This window comes from Thunnus thynnus, chromosome 17 (genome assembly GCF_963924715.1).
Source record: "Thunnus thynnus chromosome 17, fThuThy2.1, whole genome shotgun sequence".
Lineage (NCBI taxonomy): Eukaryota > Metazoa > Chordata > Actinopteri > Scombriformes > Scombridae > Thunnus > Thunnus thynnus.
Window position 1 is genome coordinate 13,123,694 of NC_089533.1, and position 14,401 is coordinate 13,138,094.

The 14,401-nt window shown below is 35.8% G+C and overlaps 2 protein-coding genes and 1 gene segment (V, D, J or C); all 3 read right to left on the reverse strand.

Annotated features, from left to right (window-relative positions):
• Positions 1-816: 816 nt before the first annotated feature.
• Positions 817-1,286, reverse strand: LOC137168321 (immunoglobulin lambda variable 3-21-like). The segment is given in 2 exon segments: positions 817-1,154; positions 1,247-1,286. Coding segments are annotated over 2 exon segments (378 nt in total).
• Positions 1,287-2,240: 954 nt separating this feature from the next.
• On the reverse strand, positions 2,241-5,732 carry LOC137201273 (immunoglobulin lambda-1 light chain-like). The gene is made up of 4 exons (XM_067616230.1): positions 5,611-5,732; positions 5,188-5,524; positions 3,575-3,609; positions 2,241-2,767 (listed from the first exon to the last, which is right to left on the reverse strand). Exons 1-4 carry the CDS (start codon positions 5,648-5,650, stop codon positions 2,442-2,444), a joined length of 738 nt encoding a protein of 245 aa, XP_067472331.1. The 5' UTR covers positions 5,651-5,732; the 3' UTR covers positions 2,241-2,441.
• A 2,431-nt stretch (positions 5,733-8,163) lies between these two features.
• LOC137168126 (immunoglobulin lambda-1 light chain-like) lies at positions 8,164-13,602 on the reverse strand. The gene is made up of 4 exons (XM_067570614.1): positions 13,472-13,602; positions 13,050-13,379; positions 9,550-9,579; positions 8,164-8,677 (listed from the first exon to the last, which is right to left on the reverse strand). Exons 1-4 carry the CDS (start codon positions 13,509-13,511, stop codon positions 8,352-8,354), a joined length of 726 nt encoding a protein of 241 aa, XP_067426715.1. The 5' UTR covers positions 13,512-13,602; the 3' UTR covers positions 8,164-8,351.
• Positions 13,603-14,401: the final 799 nt, after the last annotated feature.

Genomic DNA, 14,401 nt, shown 5'->3' on the forward strand with positions numbered 1-14,401 from the left:
TATCTATTTTTCATTATAAAGGTGTTTTGATGACATGTGTCTCCATACTCACATCACTTATTCATAACAATAAAAGCCAACATGGTCATTTGTCATCAAGAGAAGCAGACGAGATGATCACTCTATCATCAACCACTGCTATAAAACATCTCACATGTTAGACAAAACAGAAATATTTGAATTGACGCAGTCACTCATCATTGGTAAGTCACAGAAAGTGTTGCAGATAAAAAAGTGGTTCTATACATTTTTATAATAATATCTCCATTTTGTTTAGTCTGAGAAAAAATTGACCCTTTTGATTGAGTTCAGTTGTTTCAAACTTAAGCCTGAAAACAAAGAAAATCATAAATCTAATGGTTTAAAACCTAAACCATAAAAATCTAAGATGATTGTCAAGTTATGTGCATTAAAGCTCCGCTAGATGAACAAACACATTATACTGAAGGCGTAGTTGGATCATTTTCTTCAATACAAATATTTGGGCATTTTTTTATTGTGTGATCACAAACATGGTTTCAGTCTAAAGCTGCTTTTATTTGTGAAGATTAAACCACAATCTGTTATTGTAACAGTTTCCTTTCAACACTGCAGGGGTGAATGTTTGTAGTAGTGAAAAGATGGATTCATGTAAACTATTACTTTTACTGTTGTTGTGTAGAATAAAGTAGAGACATACTTTGAAAATATTTTCTCATGCAACATCAATTGGATACGGCTTTGGTTAATGGATGGTTTCATATTTAGTGAACGTTCTTACAACATCAAAAGCAGAAGTGAGTGTATTCAGTGAGGAGGTTTTTGTCATGGTGTAAATCACTGTGATACGAACTCACGCACAGAGGTGTCCCATGTTTTACAGTAATAGACTGCTGAGTCTCCCTCCTCCACATTGTTGATGATCAGTCGATAATCTGATTTTGACTGATGATTAGATGTGAATTTGGGAGAAGAGAAACCAGAGCCGTATACTACAGAGCTCCAGTCATGACGGAACCTCAGCACAAACTGAGGAACTCCTCCTGGAATCTGTTTATACCACCAAGCTCGTTCATTAGTAACAGTTCCCAGGTTACAGTCCATGGTGACTGTCTCTCCTTTCCTCACTGTCACAACAGGAGGCTTCTGTGTCACCACCGTCACACCACTCACACCTGGAAACAACAAGATGACACGGAGTCAAGAGAAACACACAGACTGATGAATCCAACATGAGGTCAAAGCTGCAGTAAGTCAGCCTCCTTACATGTTAGAGCAGTGATGAGAGTGCAGAGGGTCCCCAGCATGTTGTCAGTGTGTGCTGAGAATGGCCTTGTAACTTGGAAAGTGAGCTTACTGCTGACAGATGAGAGGGTTTGGAGGATGAGGAGAGGAGGTGCTGGAGGAGCAATTTAATACAACACTGAAACTGAGAGTGACTGACAGGAGGAGGAGCTTTGGTTTGATCTGTGTGGTTTGTGACTTTTGTTGGTCACTTATCATCAAAGGAGGGAAATGTCTCATCTGTATTCACTATTTTCAGTGTAGTTGTTCATTTTTATTTTTAAAATACAATAAATTCATGGTGTGAAAAGAGCCTTCGGTTTGTGTGAATTTCTTTCTTCTTCATAATGACAGATGAAAGTTTCAAAAATTTTGTGACATTTTGTTCACTCTACATAGAGATTTATAAAAAAAAAAATCTTCTAATTTTTTCAGAAGTGACTTTTGTTGCAGGATATAAGGTCTGGTTTTGCACACATGCGCATTATATACAGATTAGAGGCAAACTCTTTGATTGACTAAATGATAAGAGAGCTGACACTTGACATCTTCATTTACATGGAGTTATAAATAAGGAGAGGAGGCCTGCAGGTGCATCCTGGGAAGAAAAAGAGGGAGGAGGAGAGAAGTGATGCTTCACTGATGAAGGATGAAGACTCAGTTTCAGTTGCATTTCTCAACATGTTAACAGGAATCTAAAACCAGATGAAGAAGTAGTTCTGTTCTCTCTTGTGCTTTTATTGCAAATGTAAACTCAAATACAATGTAGCTTTCTTCATTTATATATAATAATGAATATTTCAGTAAGAATAAACTACACATAAGTCTGTCATCTGTGTGTTCTGGATTAACTGTAATTATCAGTGAGATGAACATTACAGGACAAATAAAATCTAGTGAAGGTTACACTTATTGCAGGTAAATCATTACTGTTTTAAATCGTATTTACATGAGAATTAAAAAAATACAAACTATGATTTTTTATCACAATGCTTTTATTTTATTTAACATCTCTTCAAAGATGCAACAATTGCAAAGCTGATACAACACCTCCACCTAACTGTCACAACATTTATTACAAGCATGCAGACACATCTTTTCTAACATCTAAACCTTGTTATGAGCAAACAGCACAAACAGTAAAGAAACAGATTTTAAATGCTCATTCTGGTCCTCTACTATTCTTCAGCGGGACACTTTGACTTGTTGATGTTTTTCTCTGAAGTCTGGGAGCCCAAAGACACTTTACATGTGTAAACCTTGTCCATGTTCCAGTCTGAAGTCTGGATGGACAGATAGCTGCTGATTTGGAAAGTCTGGTCTGGTTGCTGTACAGCGGTGCTGCTAGAGATCCCACTGCTCACTGGACTCCCAGCAGACAACCAGGTCACATCTGCAAAAGGCACAGACTGACTGGACAGACAGACCAGAGTGGCTTTGTTGGACTGGAGCTCAGCACTGGACGGAGGGAAGACTGTCAGGACAGGAGGAGAGAGGCTGGAGCCTGAAAATACATGAAGGACAATTATACATCAAATCAGTAACACAAATAATGACAGTAACAGTACTGTAACATATTAATTCATTCATTGTTTTGACAATATATAACAATCATGCTGATGAAGTAAAAAAAACTAAACATTTTAAATGGCAAAAACATTCATCAATCACAAACTCAGAAATTCAATCATTATCTCTGTATAATTTTTCATATTGGAAACAAATCCACAAGCACAAAATGGTATTTGAATTCTAATGAAATAATTTCAGTCAAAAAATTAAATTCTTATATATATCAGTAGTCACTTTGCTTTAGTGGTGTCTAAGCATCAAAGTAGAATACATATTTATTTTTAAACAGCCAATATAAAGTTCAGATAAATTCAAAATCACCATCAAACTTTAGAAGATAAGTAATTAAATAACACAAGCACAGTAATTTACTATCAGTATCATGATGTAAAATCATTTTGACAGATAACCTTACAAACCTGTAGCTAGAATGCCTTTACAAGGTTAAATCTCATCAGAATATTTAAATTAAAAAAAGAAAAAACTCTTTAAAATGCCTCAAACATAAAATAACATAAAAATATTTGTGGAGAACATTTTAAACATTGTGATTGTTTACAGATATTTCATTTGCCTTCAAACACATAGTTTAGTATCTAAATAACTAAAGTACAAGATGAATCTATTATTCACTGAAAGAAGTACAACAACAAGTCACACATAAATTGATTATTTTCTCTTAATATGCATCAGAAACAATAAATCTATCTTGTTTTATGATCAGTTTAAAAGTACTTACTTGTCACGATCAGCTTGCTGCCTTGTCCGAATACCACAGTGATTCAGTTTGTACACATGGCTGTACAAAAACCTCCTGACTCTCACTAATGAGGGGAGTGAAACTGAAACATCCTGTTGAGACCAACTTTCACTGTCAACATCTTATTCTCTTCATCACTCTGTTTATATTCCAAAACACTGCTGGACTTGAGGATTGATTCTGAATCTTCTGTTGCATCATTTTGTTTTCATGTTGAAAAATAAAAGTCCAAATATCATCATTGAATAAAGAGAGATGATGGTGGAAATGTTTTCTTTCATAAATGCATCACTCACACAATTCAGCAAAGTTTACATGGGTATTATTGAGTGCAGGGTGATATAAAAATCATTCTGTGTTTAACTTGCTTCTTCCAAAGGTCATCTTCAAAAATCATATTTTAATCAAACCAATTAAAATAATCAAAAAAAAATGATTATATAGAAAATAAAAATGGCTCATGCAATCTGGACTCATTAGGCTATTTATTATGTCCCGTGTTAACTCTTGTATATTGTTGACATTGTTTGGAGTCCCACAGTTCTGTATTTGTAAACAATATTCATATTATCTGCTAAATCAACCATTTTTGTTCTATGAATATTTTTCTCTCTTATGACCACATTGAAACCCAACATGTAGAAAAGTATGTTTTGTTTGCCAAAAAGTAATTCACATACAAAGACATGTGCTGTATATCATCCCACATAGTGATGTCACTTCTGTTTGGGGCCAGTTAGACCACAGAGAGGTTGAACTCCCTGTTAGACCTCTTATGAACAGACTATAAAGACTAATTTTGGATTTGGGAGGAGTAGTGCTGTGAAAAAGTGCTGACAACATCAATCACAGATAGAGCTGATGAAAATTCATTGTATTTAAACATGTTTTACAGCTGGGTTCTCAAAGACCACAAACAGAAGAAATGTATCATTTTCTGTAGCTGTCTCCTGAAACATGTCATCTGTGCAAAATCATATCAGCAATTTTCATAAAAGCCATGAAGTATTAAGCTGATAAAACAATGTTAAGTATATTTTGGGGGTCTCAGGACTCCAAACACAAAATTAGAGTTCAATTATAAGCAAAGCATAGTGTGAACAGAAATATTTATCTCTTGTTGCATTTTATCACAGTTCTCTAAGTCATCTACTCACAAAATTGCATATTGACTCTTAATCCACATTAACTTTGATTTTGTAATGTTTGTACTTGTTGATGATTTTAAAGTATGTGTCAAATGAACTAATCGAAAGGTCCACTTAGCAAGCTATTCCCATTTAGAATATTTATCACGTGTCCCCAAAGTTAACAATAAATCTCCATTCTTACATTTCTTCACCACTCATTAGTGTCTTTGCATTGTCTTGCAAATGAAAAGGAAAAAACAACAAACATTGAACTTAATTATCTCTTCAATAAATCTTCAACTGAACTTTTATATGAAATGAGTGTTTTTTTAAGAACAGATTGATGAAACTGGTTTGTATTGATCTTTAAAGTCTCATGTAGCTACAGAGAACATTAGTTGATGTGTGAGAGACTCAAAAAGCAGAAGTACTTTGTGAAGAGGTTTTTGTCACAGAGTAAATCACTGTGATACTCCCTCCTTAGCAGAGCTGTCCCATGTGTCACAGTAATAGACTGCAGAGTCTCCTGCCTCTGCCCGCTTAATGATGAACTGATAATCTATGTTTGATGAGGATCTAGAGTTGAATCTGTCTGAGGAGAATCCTGTTCCAAAGCTGGGTGAACTGTGAGAATGATAAAATTTCAAAACATACTGAGGAGCTTGACCAGGAACCTGTTTATACCAGCTGACATATGCACTATCATCTCTCTGAATGTTGCAATTGAGAACAACTTCTTGTCCTGTAGAAACCGTGTGGACAGCGGGTGTCTGGGTCACAACTTTCGCTGCATCAACATCTGTCAACAAACACAGAAAAACACATGAGTTAAAAGGTTTCAGCCTGAAAATATGAAATATAAAAGGAATCAGAAGAATATCTTACAAGTTAGAGCAGTGATGAGAGTGCAGAGGGTCCCCAGCATGTTGTCAGTGTGTGGTGTAAACGTCCCTTACTGTCCAGCTGAGAGGTGAGCAGGGTTGGAGTGTGAGGAGAAGAGAGACTGAAGCTTATAAAGACACTGAGGAGAGGAGAAGTGGAGGAGGAGTTTCAACACTCAACACTGTTTTCATTTATGAATCTCCTACATCACATATGTGGTTTCATATCACATTGACAAATTATTTCATGGCAAAAAGCGTTACTGCTGTTGTTGTTGATCATATATCTATTGTTCATTATAAAGGTGTTTTGATGACATGTGTCTCCATACTCACATCACTTATTCATAACAATAAAAGCCAACATGGTCATTTGTCATCAAGAGAAGCAGACGAGATGATCACTCTATCATCAACCACTGCTATAAAACATCTCACATGTTAGACAAAACAGAAATATTTGAATTGACGCAGTCACTCATCATTGGTAAGTCACAGAAAGTGTTGCAGATAAAAAAGTGGTTCTATACATTTTTATAATAATATCTCCATTTTGTTTAGTCTGAGAAAAAAATGACCCTTTTGATTGAGTTCAGTTGTTTCAAACTTAAGCCTGAAAACAAAGAAAATCATAAATCTAATGGTTTAAAAGCTAAACCATAACAATCTAAGATGGTTGTCAAGTTATGTGCATTAAAGCTCCGCTAGATGAACAAACACATTATACTGAAGGTGTAGTTGGATCATTTTCTTCAATACAAATATTTGGGCATTTTTTTATTGTGTGATCACAAACATGGTTTCAGTCTAAAACTGCTTTTATTTGTGAAGATTAAACCACAATCTGTTATTGTAACAGCTTCCTTTCAACACTGCAGGGGTGAATGTTTGGAGTAGTGAAAAGATGGATTCATGTAAACTATTACTTTTACTGTTGTTGTGTAGAATAAAGTAGAGACATACTTTAGAAATATTTTCTCATGTAACATGGGTCAATTGGATACGGCTTTGGTTAATGGATGGTTTCACATTTAGTGAACGTTCATACAGCATCAAAAGCAGAAGTGAGTGTATTCAGTGAGGAGGTTTTTGTCACGGTGTAAATCACTGTGATACGAAGTCATCCACAGAGTAGTCCCGTGTTTTACAGTAATAGACTGCTGAGTCTCCCTCCTCCACGTTTTTGATAATCAGTCGATAATCTGATTTTGACTGATGATTAGATGTGAACTTGGGAGAAGAGAAACCAGAACCATAGTTTGGAAAGCCCCAGCTGTGATAAAAACTCAGCACAAACTGAGGAACTCCTCCTGGAATCTGTTTATACCAGTAAGCTGGTTGATCAGTAACAGTTCCCAGGTTACAGTCCATGGTGACTGTCTCTCCTTTCCTCACTGTCACAACAGGAGGCTTCTGTGTCACCACCGTCACACCACTCACATCTGGAAACAACAAGATGACATGGAGTCAAGAGAAACACACAGACTGATGAATCCAACATGAGGTCAAAGCTGCAGTAAGTCAGCCTCCTTACATGTTAGAGCAGTGATGAGAGTGCAGAGGGTCCCCAGCATGTTGTCAGTGTGTGCTGAGAATGGCCTTGTAACTTGGAAAGTGAGCTTACTGCTGACAGATGAGAGGGTTTGGAGGATGAGGAGAGGAGGTGCTGGAGGAGCAATTTAATACAACACTGAAACTGAGAGTGACTGACAGGAGGAGGAGCTTTGGTTCAATCTGTGTGGTTTGTGACTTTTGTTGGTCACTTATCATCAAAGGAGGGAAATGTCTCATCTGTATTCACTATTTTCAGTGTAGTTGTTCATTTTTATTTTGAAAATACAATAAATTCATGATGTGAAAAGAGCCTTCAGTTTGTGTGAATTTCTTTCTTCTTCATAATGACAGATGAAAGTTTCAAAAATTTTGTGACATTTTGTTCACTCTACATAGAGATTTATAAAAAAAAAAAATCTTCTAATCTACATTTTTTCAGAAGTCAACAAGAGACTTTTGTTGCAGGATATAAGGTCTGGTTTTGCACACATGCACATTATATACAGATTAGAGGCAAACTCTTTGATTGACTAAATGATAAGAGAGCTGACACTTGACATCTTCATTTACATGGAGTTATAAATAAGGAGAGGAGGCCTGCAGGTGCATCCTGGGAAGAAAAAGAGGGAGGAGCAGAGAAGTGATGCTTCACTGATGAAGGATGAAGACTCAGTTTCAGTTGCATTTCTCAACATGTTAACAGGAATCTAAAACCAGATGAAGAAGTAGTTCTGTTCTCTCTTGTGCTTTTATTGCAAATGTAAACTCAAATACAATGTAGCTCTCTTCATTTATATATAATAATAGATATTTCAGTAAGAATAAACTACACATAAGTCTGTCATCTGTGTGTTCTGGATTAACTGTAATTATCAGTGAGATGAACATTACAGGACAAATAAAATCTAGTGAAGGTTACACTTATTGCTGTTAAATCATTACTGTTTTAAATCATATTTACATGAGAATTAAAAAAAATACAAACTATGATTTTTTATCACAATGCTTTTATTTTATTTAACATCTCTTCAAAGATGCAACAATTGCAAAGCCGATACAACACCTCCACCTAACTGTCAAAACATTTATTACAAGCATGCAGACACATCTTCTCTAACATCTAAACCTTGTTATGAGCAAACAGCACAAACAGTAAAGAAACAGATTTTAAATGCTCATTCTGGTCCTCTACTATTCTTCAGCGGGACACTTTGACTTGTTGATGTTTTTCTCTGAAGTCTGGGAGCCCGCAGACACTTTACATGTGTAAACCTTGTCCATGTTCCAGTCTGAAGTCTGGATGGACAGATAGCTGCTGACTTGGAAAGTCTGGTCTGGTTGCTGAACAGCGGTGCTGCTAGAGATCCCACTGCTCACTGGACTCCCAGCAGACAACCAGGTCACATCTGCAAAAGGCACAGACTGACTGGACAGACAGACCAGAGTGGCTTTGTTGGACTGGAGCTCAGCACTGGACGGAGGGAAGACTGTCAGGACAGGAGGAGAGAGGCTGGAGCCTGAAAACACATGAAGGACAGTTATACAAAACTGCCATTAAAGTCATAAAAAAAACTGAAAAAAAAAATAGAAATTAAATCATTTATAAGAAGTATGACACTACCAGATTCATTCATTAGATGTTGCGACAATATAACAATCAAACACAAGAAGTGAAAAGCATTTCAAATGGTAACATGTAAAAATCATCACTTAAAATATGAGCAGTGTTAACTTTTTTAAGCAAATTTTTATCAATTATGAAGTGAGATTACAATGATCACTTGGAAAAAGAAAACATTAATTTTTCTTCTTTTTCTTAGAAAGTGGTGTTTGAATTCTACTGAAATCACTTCAGTCAGTGGGGAATGAAAGTATATCACTTTGCTTTAGTGGTGTTTATATAACCATTAAGAAAAAACAGAATTTAAATAAACTCATAATCCAGATAAATTCAAAATCATCCTTAAACTTTAGAAGATTAGTAATTAAACAACACAAACACAGTAATTTAGTATTGATATCATAATGTAAAATACTTTTGACAGATAATATAACATTCCTCTAGCAGATTATTCAGTGTTTTTCAATGTTAGAAAAATGTTAGAACTTGTTACTAAATGTAAATAATAAGCAAAATCTTGCACATCTCTTAAACATAAATACACACAACTTTAGAGTATTTGTATAAAACATTTTAAATATTGTGTAAACACTGTGTCTTTGCATTCAAAGACATAGTTTAACAAAGCTGAAGTACAAAATGAACCTACAATTCAGTGAAAAACATATTAAACATTATTGTCAAGAACACATATATTGATTATTTTCTCTTATAAACACCAGAAACAATAAATCTATCTTGTTTTATGATCAGTTTAAAAGTACTTACTTGTCACGATCAGCTTGGTGCCTTGTCCGAATACCACAGTGATTCAGTTTGTACACATGGCTGTACAAAAACCTCCTGACTCTCACTAATGAGGGGAGTGAAACTGAAACATCCTGTTGAGACCAACTTTCACTGTCAACATCTCATTCTCTTCATCACTCTGTTTATATTCCAAAACACTGCTGGACTTGAGGATTGATTCTGAATCTTCTGTTGCATCATTTTGTTTTCATGTTGAAAAGTAAAAGTCCAAATATCATCATTGAATGAAGAGAGATGATGGTGGAAATGTTTTCTTTCATAAATGCATCACTCACACAATTCAGCAAAGTTTACATGGGTATTATTGAGTGCAGGGTGATATAAAATTCATTCTGTGTTTAACTTGCTTCCTCCAAAGGTCATCTTCAAAAATCATATTTTAATCAAAGCAATTAAAATAATCAAAAAGAAATGATTATATAGAAAATAAAAATGGCTCATGCAATCTGGACTCATCAGGCTATTTATTATGTTCCGTGTATATTGTTGACATTGTTTGGGGTCCCACAGTTCTGTATTTGTAAACAATATTCATATTATCTGCTAAATCAACCATTTTTGTTCTATGAATATTTTTCTCTCTTATGACCACATTGAAACCCAGCATGTAGAAAAGTATGTTTTGTTCTCCAAAAAGTAATTCACATACAAAGACATGTGCTGTATATAATCCCACATAGTGATGTCACTTCTGTCTTGGGCCAGTTAGACCACAGAGAGGTTGAACTCCCTGTTAGACCTCTTATGAACAGACTATAAAGACTTATTTTGGATTTGGGAAGAGTAGTGCTGTGACAAAGTGTTGACAACATCAATCACAGATAGAGCTGATGAAATTCATTGTATTTAAACATGTTTTACAGCTGGGTACTCAAAGACCACAAACAGAATAAAATGTATCGATTTCTGTAGCTGTCTCCTGAAACATGTCATCTGTGCAAAATCATATCAGCAATTTTCATAAAAGCCATGAAGTATTAAGCTGATAAAACAATGTTAAGTATATTTTGGGGGTCTCAGGACTCCAAACACATAATTAGAGTTCAAGTATAAGCAAAGCATGGTGTGAACAGAAATATTTATCTCTTGTTGGATTTTATCACAGTTCTCTAAGTCATCTACTCACAAAATTGCATAGTGAATCTTAATCCACATTATCTTTGATTTTGTAATGTTTGTACTTGTTGATGATTTTAAAGTATGTGTCAAATGATCTAATCGAAAGGTCCACTTAGCAAGCTATTCCCATTTAGAATATTTATCACGTGTCCCCAAAGTTAACAATAAATCTCCATTCTTACATTTGTTCACCACTCATTAGTATCTTTGCATTGTCTTGCAAATGAAAAGGAAAAAACAACAAACATTGAACTTAATTATCTCTTCAATAAATCTTCAACTGAACTTTTATATGAAATGAGTTTTTTTCTAAAAATAGATTGATGAAACTGGTTTGTATTGATCTTTAAAGTCTCATGTAGCTACAGAGAACATTAATTGATGTGAGAGACTCAAAAAGCAGAAGTACTTTGTGAAGAGGTTTTTGTCACAGAGTAAATCACTGTGATACTCCCTCCTTAGCAGAGTTGTCCCATGTTTCACAGTAATAGACTGCAGAGTCTCTTGCCTCTGCCCGCTTAATGATGAACTGATAATCTATGTTTGATGAAGATCTAGAGTTGAATCTGTCTGAGGAGAATCCTGTTCCAAAGCTGAGTGAACTGCTCCCATTGTAAAAAGTCAGAACATACTGAGGAGCTTTACCAGGAACATGTTTATACCAGTGGACATATCTCATATCATATCTCTGAATGTCGCAGTTGAGAACAACTTCTTGTCCTGTAGAAACTGTGTGGACAGCAGGCGTCTGGGTCACAACTTTCGCTGCATCAACATCTGTCAACAAACACAGAAAAATACATGAGTTAAAAGGTTTCAGCCTGAAAATATGAAATATAAAAGGAATCAGAAGAATATCTTACATGTTAGAGCAGTGATGAGAGTGCAGAGGGTCCCCAGCATGTTGTCAGTGTGTGGTGTAAACGTTCCTTACTGTCCAGCTGAGAGGTGAGCAGGGTTGGAGTGTGAGGAGAAGAGAGACTGAAGCTTATAAAGACACTGAGGAGAGGAGAAGTGGAGGAGGAGGAGTTTCAACACTCAACACGGTTCTCGTTGAAAAATCACCTACATCATGTTTGCAGTGTCACATTAAATAATTTCTCATTAAACAATATTGTATAACTACTGTTGTTCATGAAAACCTGTTGTTGTGTGAGTATTATCTACTCTAAGGGTGATATCAGATTAATTCTATTTAACTTCCTGTGTTAATCATTAGATATTTTTAGATTCATTAGATTACATTGACCACATGATAAATATATCATAATTGTTTGGTTTTTTTTATCAGTTTATTTTTTCATGTTCTCCCAAAGTTGTATTTTATATGCAGCAAACTCTGTTCTATAATAAGCAGGATATTGAGTAAACTCTCATCTCAGTATTTTTATTCTTCTAAATATTTCTCTCACCAAGCAAACATGTTTGCTAATAATCCAAAATGATCAAAAATCAAATCAAGAATCTCTGTATCTACTTTAGAGTATCTGTTGTTACATTAATATAGCAATGATCTGCTCATGTTTTAGCTGCATTTGAATGAACTGTTTAATTCTGCAACAGCTGTGTGTCAGTAAGGGTCTGTCCCATGAATGCAGGATGCATGTAGTTAGATTACTGTTACCTTATTGTAAGAAATCGTGAGTATGCATGAAGAAGATTTGGGAGTTTGTAAAAAAAAAAAAAAAATTGTGTATATAGGAAGTTACAGAGAGTTTTGGTTCATTGCTTCACACTCAGTGCGGATGTGTCAGTGACTCAGAAAGCAGAATGTGAGAATCCAATAAAAACTGTTCTGAAAACATATGTTTCATTATGTTGGGAAGGTGAGAGCATTAGCTAATGGCTTCACTCTCAGTCATGTGTAGGCAAGTCAAAAAGCAGAAGTGTTTAGTGAGGAGGTTTTTGTCACTACTCGTTAACAGAGCCATCCTATGTGTTACAATAGTAGACTGCTGAATCTCCCTCTTCCATATTGTTGATGATCAAACGATAATCTGATTTTGATTGATGAGTAGATGTGAATTTGGGAGAAGAGAAACCAGAACCATAGCCTGGAGAGCTCCAGCTGTGATAAAAACTCAGCACAAACTGAGGAACTCCTCCTGGAATCTGTTTATACCAGCGACCACTACTGCCAGTAACAGTTCCCAGGTTACAGTCCATGGTGACTGTCTCTCCTTTCCTCACTGTCACAACAGGAGGCTTCTGTGTCACCACCGTCACACCACTCACACCTGCATTGTGTTATACAGATAATTGCTTCAGTTCTTATCTTAGAGAATCAAAAAGCAGAAGTGTTTAGTGAGGAGGTTTTTGTCACGGTGTAAATCACTGTGATACGAACTGATTCACAGAGCTGTCCCATGTTTTACAGTAATAGACTGCTGAGTCTCCTTCCTCCACATTGTTGATGATCAGTCTATAATCTGATGTTGACTGATGGTTAGATGTGAATTTAGGAGAGGAGAAACCAGGGCCATAGCTTGGAGAGCTCAAGCTGCGATGAAAACTCAGCACAAACTGAGGAACTCCTCCTGGAATCTGTTTATACCACCAAGCTCGTTTATCAGTAACAGTTCCCAGGTTACAGTCCATGGTGACTGTCTCTCCTTTCCTCATCGTCACAACAGGAGGCTTCTGTGTCACCACCGTCACACCACTCACACCTGGAAACAACAAGATGACACGGAGTCAAGAGAAACACACAGACTGATGAATCCAACATGAGGTCAAAGCTGCAGTAAGTCAGCCTCCTTACATGTTAGAGCAGTGATGAGAGTGCAGAGGGTCCCCAGCATGTTGTCAGTGTGTGCTGAGAATGGCCTTGTAACTTGGAAAGTGAGCTTACTGCTGACAGATGAGAGGGTTTGGAGGATGAGGAGAGGAGGTGCTGGAGGAGCAATTTAATACAACACTGAAACTGAGAGTGACTGACAGGAGGAGGAGCTTTGGTTTGATCTGCATGGTTTGTGACATTTTTTGGTCGCTTATCATCTGTGGTGGGAAATGTCTCATCTGCATTGACCTTTTCTTCAGTGTAGAAGTAAACTTTTCTTTATAAAATACAACAATGGCAAGATGTGAAAAAGGCTTGTAGTTTTTATGGATTTCTTATTATTTTCAGATCATAAATGATGAGATTCACGCATGGAAGTTTTGGAAATTTTCAAAACATTTTTCTAGTTAGACTTTTATGAAAAATCATCCTCTAATTTACAAGTTTTTCAGAAGTAAAAAAGAGACATTTGTTGCAGGATATAAGCTCTGAAACTGCACACATGCGTATATGAACAGATTAGAGGTTGACTGTCTTTGACTGAATGACAATAAATAAAACATAAGTGTGTTTTCAGTCAGAGACAGTTCCCTCTGAAATAAGTAGAGGAGGCCTGCATCCTGGTTAAGAAGAGAAGGAGGAGAGAAGTGACGCTTCACTGATGAAGGATGAAAACTCAGTTTCAGTTTCTACATAGTTTATCAGATTTTTCTAACATCTCAACTGTTGCAAATTACTAAAACAAAATAAAGAAATATTAATCAAGTTTGTTCCTTCTTATGCATTTATGGCACATTTAAACCCGATAACAATATAAAATTCCTAAATGTCATCTGTGTGTTCTGGATTAACTGTAAATATCAGTGAGATGAACATCAGAAGAAAAATAAAATCTAGTGAAGGTTACAGTTA